General features: G+C 45.7%; 1 protein-coding gene across 1 annotated transcript; it reads right to left on the bottom strand.

The window, feature by feature from the left end:
- Nucleotides 1-1006: 1006 nt before the first annotated feature.
- Nucleotides 1007-24855, bottom strand: GPNMB (glycoprotein nmb). Its single transcript, XM_049781450.1, has 11 exons — nt 24786-24855; nt 17726-17878; nt 16226-16369; nt 13989-14156; nt 11250-11408; nt 8490-8825; nt 6726-6824; nt 5824-5932; nt 4974-5188; nt 1608-1701; nt 1007-1160 (listed from the first exon to the last, which is right to left on the bottom strand). The coding sequence occupies exons 1-11, from the start codon at nt 24853-24855 to the stop codon at nt 1007-1009; spliced, it is 1701 nt and encodes a 566-aa protein (XP_049637407.1).

Below are 24855 nucleotides of genomic sequence, written 5' to 3'. Positions count from 1 at the left end.
ACTTTATTTTTCATTCCAAGAAGCTAGAAAATGATAGAAAATGGCAGAAAATACTATTTTTGAAATATGGTAGTTTTACTTACAAATGGAATAAAGCCCTTATGGATCAAGACTCTATATCATTGAATTAAAAAAAAAGTCACTGGTCTCTCTCTTTTGTTTCTTTTTAAATTGTAACACACCCTCAGAAACATATACAGAGCTGCGAGCTGAGTGCAAGGCCATGGATGTAGCAATATGCCTGAGATAGAGAAAATTTTGTCTCATCGAGTGTCTGCGGGATGCATAACAGTGAGAGCTTCTCTTTCACATAGCTGAGCAGTGTAGACTGTCATGAAAATAGTCACACCCAGACTTCCCATTTTCTTTTTTCACTTGAGCTTTGGGGCCACATCTGGTTGTACTCAGGGCTTACTCCTGGCTCTGTGCTCATGAATCACTCCTGGCAGAGCTCAGAGGATCATAGGTTGGCCACACACAAGGTGCCTGGCTGAACTGCCTAGTACATGATAGATGGCTCCTGGCTCACTGATTTTTCTCTTTGAGTATAACATTATCGCATGCACCCAGCTGGGAGCTCAAGTATCTGCTCTGACATGAGTTCAGTCTGCTTCAAGCATAAGTAAGGATTGGGCACACACCGGAAAACTACAGATTTCAGTGTCTTCTTCCAGCCAACTTAAATCACTGACTGATGGGTACCATCTCCCACACTCTTCGAACATAGTTCCTTCATCTGAATTGCCTCAGACATTGTATATGAAACGTAAATCACAGCGCAAGAAAACACTGCTGACAGGTTAGTTAGATGTCACGTTGGAGGCTGCAGGTGTGGGATCCGCCGCTCACTTCGAAAATGCCATTTAACCTATTTAAAAAAATGAATTCCACCAAGCACAACACAATGTGTATTTACAATCATCTTCAGGGGGAAAGCAAGCAGTCACACCTTCTAGCACCACTCGCATAAGCGATGCTGAAGGTGCTGTTGGGGAGAAGACAGGAGTTAAAGGCGGGCTTGTTGGTCCTTGAGCAGAGGGTCTTTTTCTTGGCTTCTGGGCAGGAATATGGCCTTGGCACGGTGAAGGAACACATTCAGGCGTTGGCCTCTGACCACGATGCCAGTACTGTTTTCTATTGGTTTGTATTCTTTGTGTTTTCTGAAAGTAATTGCTTTGATTAAAAACCACTCTCCAGCTGGAATATGTTATTTGCTACAACCTTTTATGAGCCCAGTGCAGAAGGGTTCATTCTGTTTCCCCTGATCTACAGCTTGTAAGACACAGCTGTCTTCTGTAACTGCATTTGCTCTCTCTTCTTCATGGAAGAAATGGCCTGCCTGCTATAATTTGAGATTATATGTTAAACATTAGGCAGACAATTTGTAAGTGACTGACATCTGGTAGCATTTTTAGGATGGGGGAAGCCACAACAAAATTAACAGACTAGTTTGTATTCATTGTTGAATGGAAGAGCTTCCGCCCACAAACAAAATGTTTAAAGGGGTTGGACAAAAACAACAGGGAAGATGGCTCATTGGTGCAGAAGCATGCTATGAACTTGGATGGTTGCTATAAAAGTTTGCAGTGTGAGAACCAGTCACTTACTTGTACATAAAGAAGGCGATCGCGGTGACAAGCACAGCCACGCAGCCAATGGAGACCAGAACATTATTTACTGTTCTTAAGGGGGAGACTGGGGCTGGAAAACAAAAGCAAAAACAGGGATATGACATATTAAGTTGTGTCAAGCAATGTTAAGTAAATGATTCGTAGCTGCCAGTGGGCAGGCTTGGGGAGGTTGAGAACTGGGGACCATGGTGGAGGGACTGTTTGATGGGTGGTGGGATGGGTGTTGGTCTTTCTTCCATCTCTTCTGCCACCAGCCCACTCTCATGTATCATATCTGGATGATTATCTGTCTGCTTGAAAGTTCAGGGATCCTTGATTTACTTAGCTGCCAAAGCTTCAGTGAGATCATATCTCAAAGCTGTCAGTGGCTTCCCTGAACACAGAACAAAACCTGAAGTTTCTGGAAGGTCTTAAGTGACCCAGAAGTACTTAGGGACCACGTGTAGTGCTGGGTATTTGAATTGTAAAAAGGCAAAGCAAACACTTTAGCCCTAAACTATCTCTCCAGCCCTTAAAGGTCTCTTTGTGAGGTAAGACACTGACTCTGGGGCCAGAGAGATAGCATGGAGGTAAGGCGTTTGCCTTGCATGCAGAAGGATGGTGGTTTGAATCCCGGCATCCCATATGGTCCCCCGAGCCTGCCAGGGGAGATTTCTGAGCATAAAGTCAGGAGGAACCCCTGAGTGCTGCTGGATGTGACCCAAAAACCAAAAAAAGACTCTCAGGTGCCTGAGCAATAACACAGCGGTAGGGCATTAGCCTTGCATGTATCCAATCTAGGATGGACCTTGTTTTGATCCCCGGCATCCCAAATGGTCCCCCGAGTCAGGAGCAATTTCTGAGCACATAGTTAGGAATAACCCCTGAGCATCATAGTGGCACAAAAAGCAAAAAAAAAAAAAAAAAAGAGAGAGAGAGAGAGAGAGAGAGAGAGAGAGAGAGAGATTTTCAGGTGCCCAAGTGGTAACACAGTGATAGGGCATTTGCCTTACACTTGGCTGACCCAGGATGGACGCTGGTTCGATTCCTGGCATCCCATATGGTCCCTGAGCCAGAAGCGATTTCTGAGGGCAGAGCCAGGAGTAACCCCTGAGCGCCACTGGGTGTGGCCCAAAACACCAAAAGAAAAACAAAAAAGAGGGGCTGAACAGATAGCATGGAGGTAGGGCGTTTGCCTTGCAAGCAGAAGGATGGTGGTTTGAATCCTGGCATCCCATATGGTCCCCCGAGCCTACCAGGAGCGATTTCTGAGTGTAGAGCCAGGAGTGGCCCCTGAGTGCTGCTGAGTGTGACCCAAACACCAAAAAAAAAAAAATTAGAATCTCGGGGCCAAAGCAATCCCCCAAGCCTGCCAGGAGCGATTTCTAAGCACAGAACTAGGAGTAACCCCTGAGAACTCCTGGGTATGGACCAAAACCAAAATTAATAAATACCTGTTTTGTTTTGTTTTGTTTTGTTTATTTGTTTGTTTGGTTTTTTTGGATCACACATGGCAGCACTCAGAGGTTCCTCCTGGCTCTATGCTCAGAAATTGCTCCTGGCAGGCTCGGGTGACCATTTGGGATGCAGGGATTCGAACCACCATCCTTCTGCATGCAAGGCAAATGCCCTACCTCCATGTTATCTCTCCGGCCCCAATAAATACATGTTAAAAAAATAGAAATAGATTCTGACAACACTCAAAGTGAATAACAAAATAAGTACTATAATATTTGAGTTCAGTCTGTCCTTCCCATTCTACTGCATGGCTCTCCATACCTGGCAGTGCTAGAAATTAGTCCTGGAAGGCTCAGGGGACCACATGGGATGCCAGGGATTGAATCCAGGTCAACTGCTATCAAGGCAAATGCTATCTCTATGGCCCCTGCACAGTACATCTTTTTTAGGCAATAAAGCCAGGTCTTAGAACATAGTTGTTTTTTTTTTTTAAATTTGGGTGTGGGGTTGGGCTACACCCCGTGATGCTTAGGGGTTACTTGTGGCTATGTGCTCAGAAATTGCTCCTGGCCTGGGGGACCATATGGGATGCTTGGAATCAAACTACTCTCCATCCTTGGTCAGCCGCATGCAAGTCAAACATTCTACTACTGTGCCATCGCTTCGGCCCCAGAACAAAGTTAATTATAAGTGAAATTCAGTGGGGATCACAGGCAGACCCTGGATTTGGGAGTTATGTAAACAGGAAGTCAGCAGTCCATGAAAATTACCCAATGAAGTTCTGCTGAATTATTGACATTTATCTGGGTGGACCTTAGAATGTGAAGTGGGGGGCCAGAGAGATAGCATGGAGGTAAGGTGTTTGCCTTGCATGCGGAATGACAGTGGTTTGAATCCTGGCATCCTGTATGGATAGAGCCAGGAGTGACCCAAAAAACAAAACAAAACAAAACAAAACACCAACAACAACAAAAAAGAATGTGAAGTGGGGTCTTTTTTTTTTTTTTAACCTGAGAACGCTTGGCCCCTGGCCCTCATTCTTTTATATTTTTATTTCTCCTCCATTCATTTCTTCCCCTTATCCTTGCTTTACTCTGGGAGAAATGAAGCAGGGTCTTCTGTAGAGAACTGAGGAACATGGAGCACAGCAGGTCTCTCAAAGTCTCCTTGACAGGATCTGGGCAGAGGAGAGCCTCAGGAGGGAGAGAGTAGTTGCTGGTTCTCTCATTCTCTTTCGCACTTTATGGGATCTATGGCCAACATGACTAGAACTTCCCTGGTTATAGGTTTAACAGTAAACTGTCTTTTTGAGTTGCTGGGTTGTATGATTCAAAACATTGATCTATTCCAGCAGCCTCATTGATCCCAATTCCTCATTAAATCTATTTATCATAAGACTGTTCTTTAGCCCCAATTTCACTGGGTCTCAGAGAGAGAGAGAAGAGAGAGGAAAGAGAGAAGGAGATGGAAAAGGCAGAGGAGAGAGAAAAGAGGAGAAAGGGAGGAAGAGAAAAAGAGAGAGAAAGACAGTGATGTGTGTGTGCATGTGTGATTGTGTATGGGGGCATAACTAGAAATGTCATGACTTACTCCTGATTCTGCACTTGGGGATCACTCCCGGTAGGCTCAAGGGACCATATCCGAGGATGCTGAAGATTGAACCTGGGTCAGCCACATGCAAGGTAAGAACAATTACTCTACTATTGTTACTATGTGCTACCACTGTACTATCTCTCTTGGCCCCTGTCATTGGATTTTCACACCAGCTTTCAGAAACATATGAACAACCAACTGATGAGTAAAGTTTATTTGAAAATTGAGTTAAATGCTCATGTGTGATGAACAGAGCAGTGTTTGTGTTGTCTGAATGTTTGGGCGCTTTGTGATGCCGTTAAACAGACTCACCTCTAGCTGGCACAGAGATAAGGGTGCTGGTGAGTGCCAGGCTTTCGCCATTACCCAAAGTAAGGTTCATGCAGAACATTCCAGAGCTGCTGAAGGCTCTCCTCACGGTCAGCAAGCAGGAGTCAGCCAGGCCTGGGGCCACAGAGTCGCAGACTGTGTTCTGGGCCACCTGGCAGGTGGGATCAGCAATGACGGTGCAGACCTCTTTGGGGAGGCTAGCGATAGAGCACAGGGGGCCAGAGGGTGGAAAATGTCATTGTTCTGAAGTCAGATGCTACCTTACTCAAGGCAAACCATGTGATTACTTGTGTTTTGTGGGTGTTTTGGATTGGGGGCTCAGGGCTTACAGAATTCTGGCTCTGCACTCAGGAGTCACGTCTGAGGGTGGGGCTTGGGGGACCATATGTAGTGCCAGCGTTGAACTTGGCTGGCTGCACGCAAGTCCCCTCCCCACTGTGCTATCTCCCTGGCCCAGAATATAAAGAGAGAGCAGGAGTGTCCAGGTCAGGGTTGAGGAGATCAAGCAGAGCATGTGTTTGTGCCCAGAGACCCACAGTGAGGCTTCCCGTGCTGTACCCGGCTCACAAACTTGGGAGTTTGAATCAACTGAGCCAAAGGGTCGAAGTGACAGCACAGCAGGTAGGGCATGTGCCTTGCATGTGGCTGACCAGGGTTCGATCCTGGGTACCACATAGAGTCACCTAAGCAAATCTTATCACTAAGCAAAAGTGATCCCTGAGCACAGGGGTGGCCACAAACCCTAAATAAATAAACAAGTGAGTCAAGGCCTCTGTTCAGATCTGGGGTCCTCCCTCGAACTGCTTTGCTCTGGGTGGGGTGAGGTACTTACGCCCCCTGGCAGGTCACAACAAAATCCATCATGTCTTCCTTAGGCTCAGGCCATGGCAAGGACTCTGTGACATGTGTCATCTGGATGATATCCACCTGAAGAATTCCCTCTGACAATGTGATGTCCCCAGAGAAATACATCAGAACAGGATGGAAACAAAACCAACCCAACCCCACTATGCATCAGGAGCGGGGAGGGGGCACAGAAGTTAAGGGTGCATGTAGGGCCCCAGATATAATAATCCCTGCACCATTGTTTCTTGTCATTGCCACTCACCCCCAGAACTTTCCAGAACAGTTACCCAGAGCACTAAGTCTGGGGTACTTGTAGTACATCCCACCCCCTTTCCACCAAATAAAGAAAACCAACCAACATGGACAAATGGATGAACAAACTGATGGACTGACCAGCCAACCAAACCAACCACTTAATAGATCATAACAGGGCTTAGACTGGCATTACAAACATTACAGTTTGGGCCTTTCTGTGGGTGCTATTGTGCTGGACCCCAAGTGCTCAGCCCTGTATGCTGGTCCTTCCCATGAGGTTGGGAAATCAGTGGAAGTTGTCTTTTTTATTTTAATTGTTTAATTATAATTAGGAAGTTATCTTGACCTTTCCTCTACTGGCCTTCAGGAAGGCACATTGGACCACATTAGTGGCACAGGGTAGGGTTCTGGCCCCAGTAGACTCAGGAGAGTGAGGGCCAAAAACAATAACTAAGGGCTGGTTTCTAGCTTCTGTAGAAGGAAAGTGAAATCTAGAAACCTCTGATCATGCCTGTAGGGAATCATCTCAGACTGAGTGGTCAACACTCATGCCCACCCAACTCTCCAAAGATGGGTCTGTGTGAGGGAGGCCCCAAACAGAGGCCAGCTGACCTCTGTCCCCCACAATCTTACCAACAATGATAAGCACAGCTTTGAAGTAGCCATATCTGTTCACCAAGCAGCTGTCACTAGTAGACACTGGAAGATTTGAATAAGGGTTGTGAATCATTGCTAAGAATGTAAAAATGTACACAGTATTAGCAAAAACCTAAGTATTTTGTCTAGATGCTCTTTATAAAAACAAAGAAGTTTGTAGTATGGGTAGATGGTAGAAATCTTAACAAATTGCCTAACAAAAGACCTGCATCGATGTGCAAACACTGATTGATAAAATAAGGAAAGGTAATACAATACCATCTCTTGCTTACATGCAGGAAGTCAAGGAAGAGTGGAAGTCATATTAAAAGTCATATTATTTATTTAGGGTTTTTTTTTTTGGTCACATCCGGTGGCACTCAGGGGTTACTCCTGTTTCTGCTCTTAGAAATTACTCCTGGCAGGTTTGGGGAACCATATAAGATGCCAGGGATCGAACCCAGGTTTGCCCTGTGCAAGACAAACTACCTCCCTGTTGTGCTATCACTCCAACCCTAATCTGACACTTTTTTTTTTAGTAGTATACAACTTTTTAAAAAATAACTTTATTGATTGATTGAGGTTGTTGTTGTTGTTGTTGTTTTTGACTACATCCAGCGGCGCTCAGGGGTTACTCCTGGTTCTGCACTCACCATATGTTAAGACGGGATTCAAACCGGGTTTCTCCCAGGCCTGCAGCTTGCAAGGCAAAGGCCCTATGGTGTGCTATCTCTCTGGCCCCAACCTGACACATTTTATAGACCTTAGAAGATTCCCCTAGATGTGCTTGATTCAACAAGACTTCATCTTATTAATAACACAGTGTACTATCAAATATAATTTTTCATGCAAATAGTAAATCCAGCCAGTCTGTGCTGTATGATGGCGCCCTCTTGTGCCCAATGATAGGATGTCTCTCTATTCCTGGTATTTCCCTCTGGAATGTTAAAATCCAGGATGTTGGGAAGAGTAGGAAGTTTATTTTGGCCACACCTGGCAGCACTCAGGGGTTACTTCTGGCTCATCGCTCAGAAATCGTTCCTGGCAGGCTCGAGGGACCATATGGGATGCCAGGGACGGAACCCGGGTCCATCCCAGTTGGCAGCGTGGATTCAAAAGCCCTGTCCCTGTGTTATCATGCTGGTCCCTGGAGTAGGAAGTTGATGGAGGAGAATCAGGTGGAATTTAACACTCTCCAATGCAGCCCCATAACAACTTCTAACAAGTCCTCATATACTGCTTACCAGCAAAGGCTGCGATGTTACTGATTATGCTCACTCAGAACAGTTTTAACTTGCTAAATCAGAAAAAGACTGTCAAGATGCAACCTTTCATTGGTCATTTAAATATTATGTTGAAGCCTGGCTGGGTTCTCATAGGATCTGTGGGCAGGCTGGGAAGAGAGGAGAAGATAGGAAATACGTGGAAGAGGTGTCAGGAGGGGCGTAAGGGATAGTCTGAATGCTTTGAAAAGGCCACACATCTTCATGAGGTACAAAAAAAATGAGAGAAAAACAAAAGCAATAAGCTAGAAGGGGGGAAGCATCTGAGAATCCCTAGGTTGGCTCAAATACACTCAAACATACTCACACATACAGGCCAAAACTAAGACACTTTCCTTTCTTCTACAAAATATAAGATGCTTAAAAAACCCAAATAGGTATAGAATGGAATAAATGGCCTCAAAACAACACGTATAATGAGGGACCCAATAAAGCAACGGAATGGATTTTTGAAGGTGGGGCATTAAGAAGCCTGGACAGCACTTACCTCGAGTGGTGGTGTTCAGAGGCCCAGGGGAAGGGGTTGGGACTGGGGTAGGGGAAGGGCAAGGTCCAGGCACTGTAGCTTGCACAGTGAGGTTGAGATCAAAGGTTCCATTGAGCATGTATGTGTGGTTCAAAGTGTGGTCATGGGAAACCAGCAGACTTGTGTTATCTCCAAACTTCCACTTGTAGTAAAGGGCAGACTGGTTGAGGAAGTGGCTGGGATCATGAATCAGGACATCGAAAATAATGGGGAGGTCCCTGAGGAAGGTTTCATCAGATACATTTCGATTGTTCTTCTGGGACATAGTCACAAGTAGAGGAATTTGATCTAAAAGACACACAAAGGAAGAATATACCAGAGAGTGACCTTCATATGGAAGTCTTTAAAGATGGTGATGGGTTAAAAAATGGTTAATAACATTTGGGCCAGAGAGAGTAGAGCAGGCAGTGTCAGTTAGATTTCCAGCATCACATATAGTCCCCTGAACCCTCCAGGAGTGATTCCTGAGTGAAGAGCTAGGAAGAAACCCTGAGCACTGGCAGGTGTGTCCCCAAGAAAAAAAAAGAAATGAATATTAAGGGACTCATGGTGTTGAGTTCCTGCATGTGTGAGGCCATTTGGGAACGCCCATTGCCCACCCCACTTTCCTGGGTGTGGCCACTGAAGGCACATGTGATTGTCTTTTCTTTTAGGTTTTTTGCTCATACCTGGGAGGGGTGCTCACAGCTTACTCTTGGTGGTGCTTGTGGGGGTGAGATGGGGTTCTGGGAATCAGACACAGGTCAGTTGTTTGCAAGGCAGCTCCTTATCTGCTGTATTATCTCTCTTGCTCCCACACCATAGTTTTTTGGGTCTACCAATGTGTGATGTTCAGTACCATTTCCACAACCAAATATGTGACTCCCTGACATTGCAACAACACAATAAAACCCAAGAAGGGGCCTGGGGCATAGTACAGTGATTAAGGTGCATGATTAGCACACACACAACCTAGATTCAATTGGCAACACCTGAGCATCACCATGTGAAGCTTGCAGGCCACCGAGCACTGCTGGAATGGTCCAGGGGCCCCAGCACCACAGGGCTCTAGCAGCTCTGCCTTCTAGGGACTTGGCACTGAACCCTCAGCTTGTTGGCTAAGAGTCATCAGTGGGGTCTGGACTGCCTGACACGGTGTGAGAGTGGTTGGTCTCTGTCTCTTGCTGGAAACAGAGAAGAAAGGGAACAGGGTAAACTCTTTTGTTTGACTTTTGGGGCCACATCCAGCTCCAGCTGTGTTCAGAGCCTGCACCTGGTTCTTTGCTCAAGATCACTTTCTGGCAGTGCTTGGGGGACCATCTGTGGTGCTGGCAAGTCAGTTGCCTCCAAGAAGTGCCTGAATCTCTATTGTTACTCTGGCCTGGGAAATATTTTTTTGTTTATTTTTGTTTTCAAGACATACCTGGCCGCTCTCGGGGGTTACTCCTGGCTCTGTGTTCAGATATCACTCCTGGCAGGCTTGGGGAACCATGTTGGATGCAAAGCAAACACCCTACCCACTATGCTATCACTCCAGTCCTGAAAAGATTTATTTGTTTGTTTTTTGGTTTGGGGTCACACCTGGCGGCACTCAGGGGTTACTCCTGGCTCTGCGGTCAGAAATCACTCCTGATAGGCTCAAGGGACCAGATGGGATGCTGGGATTTGAACCACCGTTCGTCCTGAATCGACTGCATGCAAGCACAGCCCTACCACTGTGCTATCTCTCCAACCCCTGAAAAGAATTATTTTTAATTTTATTTTTAGGAATATAAAATGGTGGAGTCAGTGCAGTGGGGTGGTTCAAGGGGTAGGTGCCTTGCCCACACTAGCCTAGGACAGACCATGTTTTGATCCACCGGCATCCCATATGGTCCCCCAAGCCAGGAGCAATTTCTGAGTGCTTAGCCAGGAGTAACCCCTTAGCATCACTGGGTGTGGCCCCAACCCCTCCCCCCCAAAATATAAAATGGTGGGGCCAGAGTGGTAGCACAAGTGGTAGGGCATTTTCCTTGCAAGCGCTAATCTAGGACAGACCGTGGTTCAATCCCAGCATCCCATATGATCCCTCAAGTCAGGAGTGATTTCTGAGCGTATAGCCAGGAGTAAGCCCTGAGCATCACTGGTGTGGCCCCAAAACCAATATATATATAATGAAGTGGTGAGAGTGATAGCACAGCAGAAAGGGTGTTTGCCTTGCACAGAGCCAACCCAGATTCAATCTCAGCATCCTATATGGTCCCCTGAGCCCACCAAGAGTGATTTCTGAGCACCAAGCGAGGAGTAACCCAAAGCACTCTTGGGTATGGCACAAAAACATAGAATAAAACAAAACAAAAAAAATAGACTTTTCCATATATATTTCTTTTTTTTTTTGGGGGGGGGCCCACACCTGGTGGTGCTCATGGTTTACTCCTGGCTATCTGCTGAGAAATAGCTCCTGGCAGGCACGGGGGACCATATGGGACGCTGGGATTCGAACCAACCACCTTAGGTCCTAGGTCAGCTGCTTGCAAGGCAAATGCCACTGTGCTATTTCTCCGGCCCCCACATCTGTCTATTTCATAAGCATGTTTTCTCCAAGTGACTCTGGAAAACACAGATGGGCTACTCCACAGTGAATTATACAATCTTGAGAAAACATGGAGATGGACGGGTATTTCCTTCAACTTTGCCCATGTTTAACCCCAGTAACATCTCCAGTTCCTAGTGCTTCCTCCATGTCCTACTCACCTGTGACCACATACATGTCTTTCACCTTCGTGACTGGGATGTAGGTGTGGCCCTGTCTCCTGTAGACAGCCACTTCCATCAGCTGAGGGCCAACCGTCATGTTGGTTGTGTTTATAGAAATGCTTGCTGAACACTGGCCCAGTTTCTGGAAATACTGACCTGTAAAGAAGGTGGAAAGTCATAGTCATGGTCCGTGGTAGGTAATCATTAAAGGATGTTGTTTCTTAGAGACTTATGATGACCTTGAGAAATCAATGGTGTTGAGAAGAATGGAAATGTGGACATTTGCATGTACCACCTTATCAACCCAGGGCATAGAGTTGGTTAGAAAAAGAGAAGTCCTTGTTTAGGAATGCATACTATGTGTCAGGAATACAACTGATATTTGAAATATAAGTGTTTTCTAAAGTGGTAGTACAGCAGATAGGGTGTTTGCCTAGCATGCAGCTGACATGAGTTCAATCTCTGACATGCCATATGGTTCCCCAAGCCCACCGGAGTGGTTCTTGAGCACAGAACCAAGAGTACACGCTGTACATTGCTGGATGTGGTCCAAAAACAAAGCATAAAAAGTATTTAATTTTAAAGATAAGGTGTCCAGGGAAGTTAGAAAGTGTGCACGGTAAGTGCCCTATGACTGTACTATCTCTCCTGCCCCTCTACAATATTTTCATAACAATGTTTTCTAGGGAAAAGGGACACCTTACTGTGACACAATATAAGCAGCTTTCAAATACTCAGAGCTATGTAACAGGTTGGGGTATTTTGGGGATGGGTGGAGAGAAGCCCTTCCAAGCATACTCAGGAGATCCAGGGTCTATCCTGCTCATACCCAGCTCACTGTGAGTGTAAAAGAACACCACTGGGGTGGTGGGGAATGCAGCGCTGAGAATCAAACTTAGGGTCTCATTCTTTTTTTTTTTTTTTTTTGGTTTTTGGGTCACATCCAGCAGTGCTTAGGGATTCCTACTGGCTCTACACTCAGAAATTGTTCCTGGAAGGCTCGGGGGACCATAATGGATGCAGGGATTCGAACCACTGTCCTTCTGTATGTAAAGCAAATGCCTCACCTCCATGCTATCTCTCCAGCCACCAAATTTAGGGTCTCATTGTACCTCATCATATACTCAAGCCCTTAGAATACTCCCCAATACCTCTCTCACCATGTGGTAATAAGATACACATATATTATTTGGGGCTGTACCCAAAAGTTCTCAGGGCTTACAAACTGCTCTGTGTTCAGGCATAACTCCTGGCAGGGGCTAGAGGACCATATGTGGTGCTCGAGGTTAGACCCAGCTGTAAGGCCCTGATTTTTTAACTAAAAACCTGGGAGTTTTGCTAACAACCTAAATTTTTTTTTCTCAAAGTGACTACTTAAGAGAGACAGTATCATGAGTAAGATTCTTGCCTTGCATGCAGCTGACCTGTTTGTTACAGCATATGGTCCCCTGAGCCACCAGGAATGATTCATGAGAGCAGAACCAGGAGTAACCAGAGCCATGCTGGCAATGCCCCTCCCCATGATAGTAACCAAAAAAAAAATATGAACCATTGAAAAAGAAGACCCCATGATCATTCAGAGCAAAGTACTGCCTTGCAGGCAGGAGACCCAGAATCTGATGCCCAGAACTAGCTCACATGAGTGATGTGACCCCCAGCACATGTTGGGGGGCGCCAAGTCATAATGAAGTGAACTATCCATGAGCACCACAAATCAGTGTGAGTCCAGTTTCTTCTCACAGTAGCTGCAGCAACAAAAGAAGCAACAAACCCACACATTGCAATAAAAAAGTAGTAAGAATTAAAAAAAGAGTAAGGCTATGTCTAAGGACAATGGTGAGATTATTTGATTTCCTATATCTATTTTTTGCCTGTTGGTTCGCTCTGCTCTCAGGGATGGGGGGGCACATGGGGTGCCAAAATAGAAACTGGGTTGACTGTGTGCAAGACAAGTACCTGATCCATCTTACCTTACTAGCTTTCAGCTCTTTTAGGTTATTTTATTGCATCTTAATGGAATAGTGTGCATGATTAAAATAATGTATATCAGACACCAGAGAGATAGCACAGCAGTAGGGCGTATGCCTTGCATGACCTGACAGAAGACCAATGGTGGTTTGATTCCCGGCATCCCATATAGTCCCCTGAGCCTGCCAGGGGTGATTTCTGAGCAAAGGAGCCAGGAGTAACCCCTGAGCGTTGCCAGGCATAACGCAAAACTAAAAAAATAATATTTTTTAAAGCCAGTCAAATTGAAGAGTGGGGATGTTATATACCAACTTTTGTGATAGTAACGTTAATAATTTCTGATAAACCACTGCCATTTGACCAGCCAAAAATGATTTTTTAAATAATGTATATCAAGAATTTTTGTGATAAAAGTCAAGCACTTTATATCAAGCAAAAACATGCACACGTGATAAATTGGATGAAAAGTACTAGGAGAGAAAACGTAATGTGAACAGTAATATCTGTAGTGTTAACATCACAATAATTCTTGATTACAAAATAAGAGGAAAAAGGAAAAGTTTAAGGAGGAACTGGAGCAATCATGCAGCAGGCAGGGCACTTACTTTGTGCACCACTAACCTGCATTCAATTACAGGCACCCCATGTGGTCCCCAGAACCCTCTAGGAGTGATCCCAGAGTAGAGAAGCAGTAGTAAGCCCTAACCACCATCCTCCTCCCAAATAAACAACTTTAAGTGAAGCCAAAGAGGTTCAGACAGTTCTAACCGAATGTGTGAAAGACGTAGACGAAATGCCGTTTTCTCCATCCTGGAGGGCGAGGGAACGGCCTCCCATCTGGGAACACATGGTGATGGCCACTGCTGTTCCCCCAGTCCCCGTTGTCCGTCCCTGCTGTCCAGTTGTACACGTAGGTTTCCGGGAGAGGGCCTGTCTCTGCACAGGGAAAGAAGGAAGAAGCCATGCTGGTTGTTATATTAAACCAGGTTTTTCCCATGCCAGTAGGAATACAAGCAGCAAAGAGTGAGTGCTTCCATCCCATCAGAGGCTGCTCATTTCTGCCTTTCTGCACTGGTGCTTATACTTCAAAATAGCAATTTTCTGGGACCAACCCAGGACAATGGTCCCTTGAGCCTGCCAGGGGTGATTTCTGAGCTCAGAGCCAAGGAGTAATCCCTGAACATCAACAGGTGTAACCCAAAAACCTAAACAAACAAACAAAACAACAACAAAACCCAACAAACAAAAAACCCACACTAAAAAAAACCCAAAATAAAAAACAAAAACAAAATAGCAATTTTCCACAAAGGCTCAGTCTAGAGATAGAGATGGCAGCTTTATCCTTTCGTGGTCCTCCAAACCACAGCTGTGTCCGAACCACACAGAGGAGTGTTTTACTGTTTCCCTTTGCCACCCCCAGCCTGCAGACCCGCAGGACTGTTTGTTTCCCCTCAGGGAGGAAGTTCTTGGCTGTGGAGACACAACACCTTGCCCAGGGCACTCAAGGGCCACCTAGTGTGCTAGGGCTGTTCAGTCTCCATATAGGAGTCCTAAAGAAAGAAAAGATGAAAGAGGGTAAAAGAGGGAAAGGGGAGAAAACATGGCAAATGTTAAGTGGCTGCAGCTGAGAGAATTGCACTCTGCTTTTCTGTGCATGAGAAAGTTTATGTTAAATGCATATAATAAAGATTTTTTTTTCCATCCAGAATAGTCTCCTCACCCTTTTAGTTTTTGGGGGGCCATACTCTGCAGCACTCAGGGCTTATTCCTGGTTCTGCGCTCAGAAATTACTCTTGGCAGGCTCGGAGGACCATATGGGATGGTGGGGATCGAACCCAGGTCTGCTGCATGCAAGGCAAATGCCCGACCTGTTGTGCTATCGCTCCAGCCCAGGAGTAATTTCTGAGTGCAGAGCCAGGAGTAACTCCTGAGTGCCACCAGGCATGACCCAACAACAACAACAAACAAAAAAGAATATCAGATCCTTTACATACAAAATAAAAAAATTGCCCTTTCAGAAAGATGATAAATGAATAACGAGTGGATAGAAGGGCAATTTAATGTAAGTTCAAAGTAGTAAAATCAGCACATCAGGGGCCGAAGTGATGGCATAGCAGATAGGGCATTTGCCTTGCATGTGGCTGACCTGGTTTGATCCCTGCCATCCATATAGTCTCTCCTGAGCCACCAGGAGTAATTCTGAGCACAGAGCCAGAAGTCAGCCCTGAACACTGCTGGGTGTAGGGTCCTCCTCCCCTGGCAAAAACAAACAAACAAACAAGCAAAAAAACAAAACAAAAACCAGCTTTTTTTGCAGTTAATGCCTGTGAGTAGTAAAGATCAATAATTTTGCAGCCTTTTCTTTTAGAATGTGCACTTCAATAAGGTAATTTCATTCCCATGCTTTTGTGCTCTTCTGCACTCTAATTGGGGTCAAAACCTCATCTGCTTTAACTAAGAATATGACCCAGACATTTTAATTATTTGCAAGGCATTTTCCTATCATTTTTTTGGGGGGGGGTCACACCCGGCAGTGCTCAGGGGTTACTCCTGGCTTCACGCTCAGAAATAGCTCCTGGCAGACTCGGGGGACCATATGGGATGCCGGGGTTTGAACCGATGACCTTCTGCATGAAAAGCAAATGCCTTACCTCCATGCTATCTCTCCAGCCCCCATGCAAGGCATTTTCATACAGCCAGGCACATAGCAGCTGCTTACAACACTTATGAGCAGAATTCAGAAGGGCCCATAGCTGTGCAACTGGTTAGTCTTCAAGTAACACAATCAGAGTCTGGGAATCACTAAGGAATTCTCTGTCCCATCAACTGGACTCAAAGGGAGAGCCCAAGGTGGATGGAGCTTTGAAGAAGGTTCTACGCTGCAGAGCCCCCAGCTGGCTGCTCAGAGTGGAGGAGTGGGTGACTCCAGATGACCTTTAGAGAAGGACCTGCAAGCCTTGAATTTTTCTGGACAAGTGAGAGAACTCCCAAGTGGTTTTCCTTACCATTTCTGCAGTTCTTCTCATAGACAATGTTTCCATCAGCATCTTCCTTTTGGCACCTGGGAAATACCAGGGTGACCACGAAGGTTATGGTGGAGCCCACGAGTGCTGGTGAATCACTGGTTAGAGAAGCCTGTACACGGCCACCTAGGGCAGAAGGTGTAGAGGTCAGTGATGGAAGTGAGTCCTCTTCTACTGCCACACAATAAGTCAAGTCTGCAAAGAAGAACCAGCCACTCCTTGTACCTCTGATGTTTTTTTTTGTTTGTTTTTTTTGTTTTTGGGCCACTCCCGGTAACGCTCAGAGGTTACTCCTGGCTATGCACTCAGAAGTCGCTCCTGGCTTGGGGGACCATATGGGACGCTGGGGGATCGAACCGCGGTCAGTCCTAGGCTAGCGCAGGCAAGGCAGGCACCTTACCTCTAGCGCCACTGCGCTGGCCCCATTTATTTCTTTGATCCCTAACTTAAGATGATGAAGCCAAGTGGTTTTATTTATTTATTTATTTAATTTTGGTTTTTGGATCACACCCAGAAGTACTCAGGGGTTACTCCTGGCTCTATGCCGGGATTCAAACCACTGTCCTTTGGCATGCAAGGCAAAAAGCCTTACCTCCATGCTATTTCTCCGGCCCCTTATTTATATATTTTTGGGTCATATCAGCGGCGCTCAGGACCCCTCTGAGGCACCAGCCATGTATGCTCAGTTCTGTAGCAAAATCCCCAGTAGTGCAGATTTTTTTTTTAATTAGGTAAATGTGTTTTCTGTAGTTGGTGAAGACTTTAACTTCTCATTTTTCAAGTTTCTCTTCTAGAAACACTTGGCTTAAGGGCAGGAGTGATAGCTCGGCAGTAGTGCATTTGCCTTGCATGTTGTCAACCAGAGATGGACCTGGGTTCGATCCCCAGCATCCCTTATGGTCCCCCAAGCCTGCCAGGAGCAATTTCTGAGCTTTAACTAAGGTTAAACTAAGGTTTAGCTTAACTAAGCTTAACTAAGGTTAAGCTTTAATGACAGTGCTCAGGGGTTACTTCTGGCTCTGTGCCCAGAAATCGCTCCTGGCAGGCTCAAGGGACCATATGGGATGCCGGGATTTAAACCACCATTTGTCCTAAATAGGCTGTGTGCAAGGCAAACGCCCGACCTCTGCTATCTCTCCGGCCCCTCATAAACCACACTTTTGAGATGATCATTAATTGCTCTGAAGTGTCAGAACTTATCAAAGAGGACCATTCCCATAGCAGCTAAGACTGTTTAAAGCTAACCATGTTGGGCTCCAAAATATTCCAAGTTACCAATTTGTACATTTATAATATGATAAAACATTGTTTTGTAGCTTAGGAAATGATTTAGTTAGAATTAAAGAAAGATAGCTGAGTCTAGCTAGCCCCAACTTGAAAATGAGAAAATTGTCATCTACAGAAGCAAGGAAAACAATGACCACAGCCCAGAAGATTTACTAGAATAGGAAATGACATGTTTTGGGGTGGACTCTTGTTTACCTTTCCAGGAGTTTTTCCACCTTGAGTCTCCTCTCTTCCATACTGGGTAGAGCTTTTCGTTCCATTCATTTTTATCTGAAGACCAGCCTTCTAACTGGCTGTGCTCCCTCAAGGAACTGGAAGGTGCTTCATTACTTAGCACATCATGAAAACCTGTATTAATATAAGAAGAAAAAATGATTTGGTCTACTGCATTCTTCCTTTCATATATAGTTAATAGGTTAAAGCACAAAATTTGGGGGGGGGGCTTTTGGTTTTTGGCTTTTTTGGGTTTTTGGTTTTTGGGTCACACCCGGCAGTGCTCAGGGGATACTCCTGGCTCTACACTCAGAAATCGCTCCTGGCAGGCTCAGGGGACCATATGAATGCTGGAGATTGAACTCAGGCCAGTCTCGGGTCACAGTTAGGAAAGCAAATGCCCTACTGCTGTGCTATTGCTCTGACCTGTTAAAGCAACTTCTCATTTTATTTCAAAGTTAGAAAGCACTTTTCAAACAGGTCAAGCAAATAAAGGTACTTATTTTAGGAATTTTTGTTTGTTTGTTTTTGGGCCACACCCAATGACACTTAGGGGTCACTCCTGGCTATGCACTCAGAAATCGCTCCTGGCTTGGGGTGGGGGGCAAAATGGGATGCCAGGGATTGAACCAAGGTCAGCCTCATGCAAAGCAAACACCCTACCACTGCGCTATAGCTCCGGCCCCCTTATTTTAGTTTTTAATTTTTTTTACTAACAGGCTGGAGAAACAGCTCAGTGGGCTGGGGGTCTGCTTTGTATGTGGGGAGTCTGGGTTTAATCCTCAGCACTGAAAGGTCCTCTAAGCACTGCTCCCCTTCCCCCCCCCCAAAAAAAATCATCTGAGTACCATTGACTGTGACCCTACCCAGGGAAAAATATAATTCTCTTTTGAAGTAAGGAAAAATTTCAAAGGATTTCTCAGTCATCATTGGTATCTCAATACATATCTGAAAGCTCTGATATTTGGATCTCCGTTGGAAAATACTGACTTCAATGATCTGAATGACCTGGTCACCTTTAACCTCTTTCCTAACTCGGAACTGTTCATTGAGGGAATGCAGTGCTTCAAGGATTCTCTCATGAAGCTCTGAGGATCCCTCTGCTGTCTATGTGTTCACAGCCCAGGGTGTGGTTTGTTCTGGAGAAAGTTCCATATGTACTTCTGTATCATCTACATTGTTGGGTGGAGGGGAGAGGGAGAGCAAGGAGAATATGTGTCTGTGTCTTTGTGTGGTGTTGGGGATTGAGTACATGACCACACATATGAGAGGATACAAAGCAAGTGTTCTAACAAAGCAGTACCATCAGCTCAGAGCTGTGCTTTGTTGTTGTTGTTGTTTGTTTTTTTGCATCACACTTGGTGATGATGCTCAGGGCTTACTCCTGGCTCTACACTCAGAAATTATTCCTGTCAGTGCTTGGGGGATGCAGGAGCTCGAACCCAGGTCAGTTGTATGCAAGGCAAATGCTTTACTCTTTGTACTGTCTGCCACTCAGGCCCCAATTCAGAGGATTTTTAAAAATGTGGTTTGTGTCAAGGTGGTTGTCAGTATTCTCTAAGACGACTTCAATCTGATTGTTTTTGTGTCTACCCTTTATTTCCTTACTGAGAAAGAAGTTTTGAAATTTTCAGTTCAAATCATGGATTTTCCAATTTGAGAATTTCTTCTTTTAAGTTTTCTCAATTCATTTTTTTTGAGTATTTTGAAGCTCTCTGTTTTGAATTTGTTGTCTATCAATGAATTGGTCTTTTTATCATTAGGAATCATCTTTTGTTTTTGCTTTTGTTTTTAGGCCATACCCTGTGGTATTTAGGGGCTACTTCCAGCTATTTGTTTGGGACTATACCTGGCTGTGCTTGGCTATGAGGCCTCTTGCAAGCAAGGTATGAACTTGGGTCCTTTGAGTTATCCCCCTTGTCCTCTAATGTTTTTGGGTACCTGGGGGTGGAGATATACACCAAAGAATGGAACATTTGGATCATGTTAAGATTCTATTATTGGGGGCTGGAGAGATAGCTTGGAGGTAAGGCAAAATTTGCCTTGCATGCAGAAGGACGGTTGTTCAAATCCCAGCATCCCATATGGTCCCCCGAGGCTGCCAGGAGCGAAGGCTTCTGAGCGTAGAGCCCTGAGTGCTGCTGGGTGTGACCCAAAAAAACAAAAACAAAAACAAAAAACAAACAAAACAAAAGATTCTATTATTTATTTGTTTTGGGGGTGTTCAGGGATCACTGTAGTGTTTGGGAGTTCTTTCCCTGAGGTGCTGGAGTACTCTGGATGAAGATGGGGGATTGAATCCTTCCTCAATGCAAAAACACTCAATATGTTCTAGTCCTTTGAATTATTATCTCACATATCTTATTGTTCTCTTAAATATTTTTTTGTTTGGAAAAATATTCTTTGTTTGGAAGGTTTGCTCCAGTGCTAAAAACATTATAATTAGGGGCCGGAGAGATAGCATGGAGGTAAGGCGTTTGCCTTTCATATAGGAGGTCATCGGTTTGAATCCCGGTGTCCCATATGGTCCCCCATGCCTGCCAGGAGCAATTTCTGAGCCTGGAGCCAGGAATAACCCCTGAGCACTGCCGGGTGTGCCCCAAAAACCACAAAAACAAAACAAAACAAAAAAAAAACATTATAATTAGATTTTGTTTGTTTTTGAGGTCACATTACTGATGTCTGGGTTTACTCCCCTGGATTTAGGACTTTCTTCTAATGGGGTTTTGGGGACTACATAGGGGTTACACCAGCTGGATCACATGCAAGGCAAATGTCTTAATTTGCCTGTATTTCTGTGGCTTCAAGAATATTCTTTTTTTTTTTTTTTTTTTTTTTTTTTGGGCCACACCTGGTGATGCTCAGGGGTTACTCCTGGCTATGCGCTCAGAAGTCGCTCCTGGCTTGGGGGACCATATGGGACGCCGGGGGATCGAACCGCGGTCCGTCTCCTAGGCTAGCGCAGGTAAGGCAGGCACCTTACCTCCAGTGCCACCGCCCGGCCCCCAAGAATATTCTAATTCAGGGGCCGGAGAGATAGCATGGAGGTAAGGCGTTTGCCTTTCATGCCAAAGGTCATCAGCTCGAATCCGGCGTCCCATATGGTCCTCCATGCCTGCCAGGAGCAATTTCTGAGCGTGGAGCCAGGAGTATCCCCTGAGCACTGCCGGGTGTGACCCAAAAACCACACACACACACACACACACACACACACACACACACACACACACACACACACACACAAGAATTCTAATCTAATTCTTTGTAGTTTATTATTGAGATTTTTTTTTGTTTGTTTTTGGACCACACCCGGTGGTGCTCAGGGGTTACTCCTGGCTGTCTGCTCAGAAATAGCTCCTGGCAGGCACGGGGGACCATATGGGACGCCGGGATTCGAACCAACCACCTTTGGTCCTGGATCAGCTGCTTGCAAGGCAAACACCGCTGTGCTATCTCTCCGGGCCCCTTATTGAGATTTTTTTTTTAATTTAAAAATTACTTTATTTGGGCCCGGAGAGATAGCACAGCGGTGTTTGCCTTGCAAGCAGCCGATCCAGGACCAAAGGTGGTTGGTTCGAATCCCGGTGTCCCATATGGTCCCCCGTGCCTGCCAGGAGCTATTTCTGAGCAGACAGCCAGGAGTATCCCCTGAGCACCGCCGGGTGTGGCCCAAAAAACCAAAAAAAAAAAAATTACTTTATTTAAACACTGTGATTTACAAGGTTATTTATAATACAGTTGTTCGTTTTAAATATTTTTTATTATTAGGTTGGGTTTTTTGTTTGTTTTTGTTTTTGTTTTGTTTTTGGGTCACATCCGGCAGTGCTCAGGGGTTACTCCTGGCTCCATGCTCAGAAATCGCTCCTGGCAGGCTCGGGGGACCATAAGGGATGCCGGGATTTGAACCAATGACTTTCTGCATGAAAGGCAAACGCCTTACCTCCATGCTATCTCTCTGCCCCCCCCCCTTTTGGGTCATATCCTGTGATGCTCAGGGGATGGATATGCATGGCTCTCTCTCTACTCTCTCCTCCTTCCTCCTGATGCTGCATGATGCTGCATGGCTCAGAGGCAAGTTACTTGCCTCTCTGTGTAACCAGTTTTCTCACCAAGAATCAGAATTCTCCAAGGGCAACACCAGCCAGCTCCTCCCTTTCCAGGGCTCCCTGAGGCCTGAGGTACTTGAAATCCTTCTTCAAAGGTTGGGTTCCCCTGACTGCTGAGCCCTCCATGATTACCCATGGCTCCACTACTCTGCGTACACTTGCCCAGGCAGATTCTGTAAAATCATGTGATTCCAGGGGCCACAGTGATAGCACAGTGGGTATCACTGTGTGTATTGCCTTGCACATGGGTGAGCCGGGTTTGGTCCCCGGCATCCCATATAGTCCCCTGAGCCTGCCAGGAGTGATTTCTGAGTACAGAGCCACGAGTAATCCTTGAAAGCTGTCAGGTGTGACTCAAAAAGAAACAAACCAAAAAATTCCAAAATAACTCATGTGATTCCAGAACTTTTTCTTTGCTGGGGAGTGAATTGGAAAGGATGGGCTGGGCAGGGCTGGACTGGGCTGGGCAGTTTATACACAACCTACTTTGTGTATAAAAGGCTCAGTTCCCTCCTACACCATCACCAGGAATAAAAACTCTACCAAGGAAAGCCTTGGTAGTAAGTACTGACTTACTCCAATGACAGTTCCTGACAAACTAGGAACAGCAATAATCTGCTTTCAGGGCAGAATTCTCTGCAATGCTACCTAATGGTGAGATGAAATCAGAAGACGCTACACACCACCTGAACTTTGACATAGGACCTGTACAGAAACCAGGATTTATAACTTCAGAAACCTGACAGCAATAACTGTGATAGTAAAAAGCTGTTTCTGGGACCACAGAGAATGACTAAGGGGTTCGACAACATAGTACCCTGGAGCCGGTCTTATGTCAAAATACTTCAGGGGTAAGGTCTCCTGTTGTTAGGCCAAAGGTTTTTCCTTCCAATTAATTCCATATTTTTCTGTGCCTATGCAAACAACAACTGCCACAAACACACATCATTTTTAAAGTATATTCCTATCTTTAAAAAAATTAAAAAGAGGGCCCGGAGAGATACCACAGCGGCGCTTGCCTTGCAAGCAGCTGATCCAGGACCAAAAGTGGTTGGTTCGAATCCTGGTGTCCCATATGGTCCCCCGTGCCTGCCAGGAGCTATTTCTGAGCACATCCAGGAGTAACCCCTGAGCACCACCGGGTGTGACCCCCCCCCCCCCAAAAAATTAAACCTTCTGCTTTATTGGTGGTATAACAATTTTAACGGATAAAACTGCTGCTAATGAACTCTCTTCTTTTTCCAATTCCTTTTTTTTAGATTTTCTAATTTCTATTTTTTAATAACTTCACTTTTTGCCATCTTGAAACAAATGTATTATGAGCAATTACATCAACAATGTGATACATTTTTCTTAAGTTAATTTATTTAAAAAAGAAGAAAAGGGGCCGGAGAGATAGCATGGAGGTAAGGCGTTTACCTTTCATGCAGAAGGTCATCGGTTCGAATCCCGGCATCCCATATGGTTCCCCGTGCCTGCCAGGAGCAATTTCTGAGCATGGAGCCAGGAGTAACCCCTGAGCACTGCCGGGTGTGACCCAAAAACCACAAAAAAAAAAAAAAAAAAAAAAAAAAAGAAGAAAAAAGGCTCAATTCCACCCTATGCAGCCTGGCTCTCAGCAACACTGTGAGCAACCCCAGCCCAGAGCCAGGATGGGCCCTGTGACCCACAGGTTGTGGATCCCCCAAACCAACCAAACAATAAAAGACAATTTCTCCAGAAAAGAGGAGGCTGAAATAAGGGGACCCAGGATGCCTCTCTTAGAACTGCACGGAGCAGGTGAAAAGCAAGGTTTCTTGGTTTCTTCCCCGTGGAGGAGCAAGGAGAGGACCAGGTGAAGTGGCTGGGGTTGCTGGCTAGCAGCAGAGATCAGGGCTAGCAACGGGCCAATGATGCAGGCTGCTTCTCAGTAACCACCTCCTCCGTGAAGTCCTTTGGGGGTGAGAGCAATGCTGGGTTATTGCAGTGTCTGCCTGCCCTGAGCAGATTAAGTAGGTGCTGACTTCAGGGGGCAGTGGCTGAGCCCCTCACAGACCAGCAGGAGGCCAGGAGGCTTCTGGAGTAAGAGGATACCTAGAGGTTTCTGCAGGTTTTTACCTCCCACAAGCCCCGGGCAAAGAATGGGGCCAGACAGAGGCCTGGGCAGCTGCCCTCCATGGTATTTGAAAGAAATGGCAATTTCTGGATCAGAGCCTCCACCTGTTACCCATGGTGGCCTCTTTTGTGACCACGTGTCCCTTCCTACTGGCGTCCAAGTCTCGTGCTGTGACCCTCATTTATGTGGTTTATATTTGTGACCCCTACGAATATCCTGATCACTAGGGGAAGGAGTGAAAATGTCCCTCTAAAAAGCCACTTTTATTTATTTATTTGGGAACCACACCCAGCTGTGCTCAGGGCTGGGGGACCACATGGGATGTGGAGGATTGAATTTGCTCATCCATGTGCAAGTATTTGCTGAACCTTTGCTCTGGCCCAGAAACCACCTTAAGAATCCAACTTCCATGGGGCCAGAGAGATAGCATGGAGGTAGGGCATTTGCCTTGCATGCAGAAGGTCGGTGGTTCAAATCCCAGCACACCAGGTGGGTCCCCCAAGCCTGCCAGGAGTGATTTCTGAGCATAGAGCCAGGAGTAACCCCTAAGCACTGCTAGGTGTGACCCAAAAACCAAAAACCAAAAAAAAAATCCAACTTCTTTCCTTTGTCTGTTTGTTTTGGGGCCACACCTGATGGCGCTCAAAGATTACCCGTGGCAGGCTTGGGAATATCAGGGATATATTTGGGATATCAGGGATGGAACCTGGTTAGGCCGCATGCAAGGCCAACGCCCTCCCTGCTGTGCTATGGCTCTGGCACCAGAACCCAACTTCTGGTCCAGACTCCCACCACGGCCTCAGCAGCCAGAGAGGGGCTGAGCACACTCGGGGTTACTCACGTTTGGCAGCATCGACTTGCACAACCGTCGCCAGCAGCAGAAAGCCCAGCAGACATAAGGGACCGTCCAT

This window comes from Suncus etruscus, chromosome 10, assembly GCF_024139225.1.
Source record: "Suncus etruscus isolate mSunEtr1 chromosome 10, mSunEtr1.pri.cur, whole genome shotgun sequence".
Lineage (NCBI taxonomy): Eukaryota > Metazoa > Chordata > Mammalia > Eulipotyphla > Soricidae > Suncus > Suncus etruscus.
This window is presented reverse-complemented; position numbering and strand designations above follow the sequence as displayed.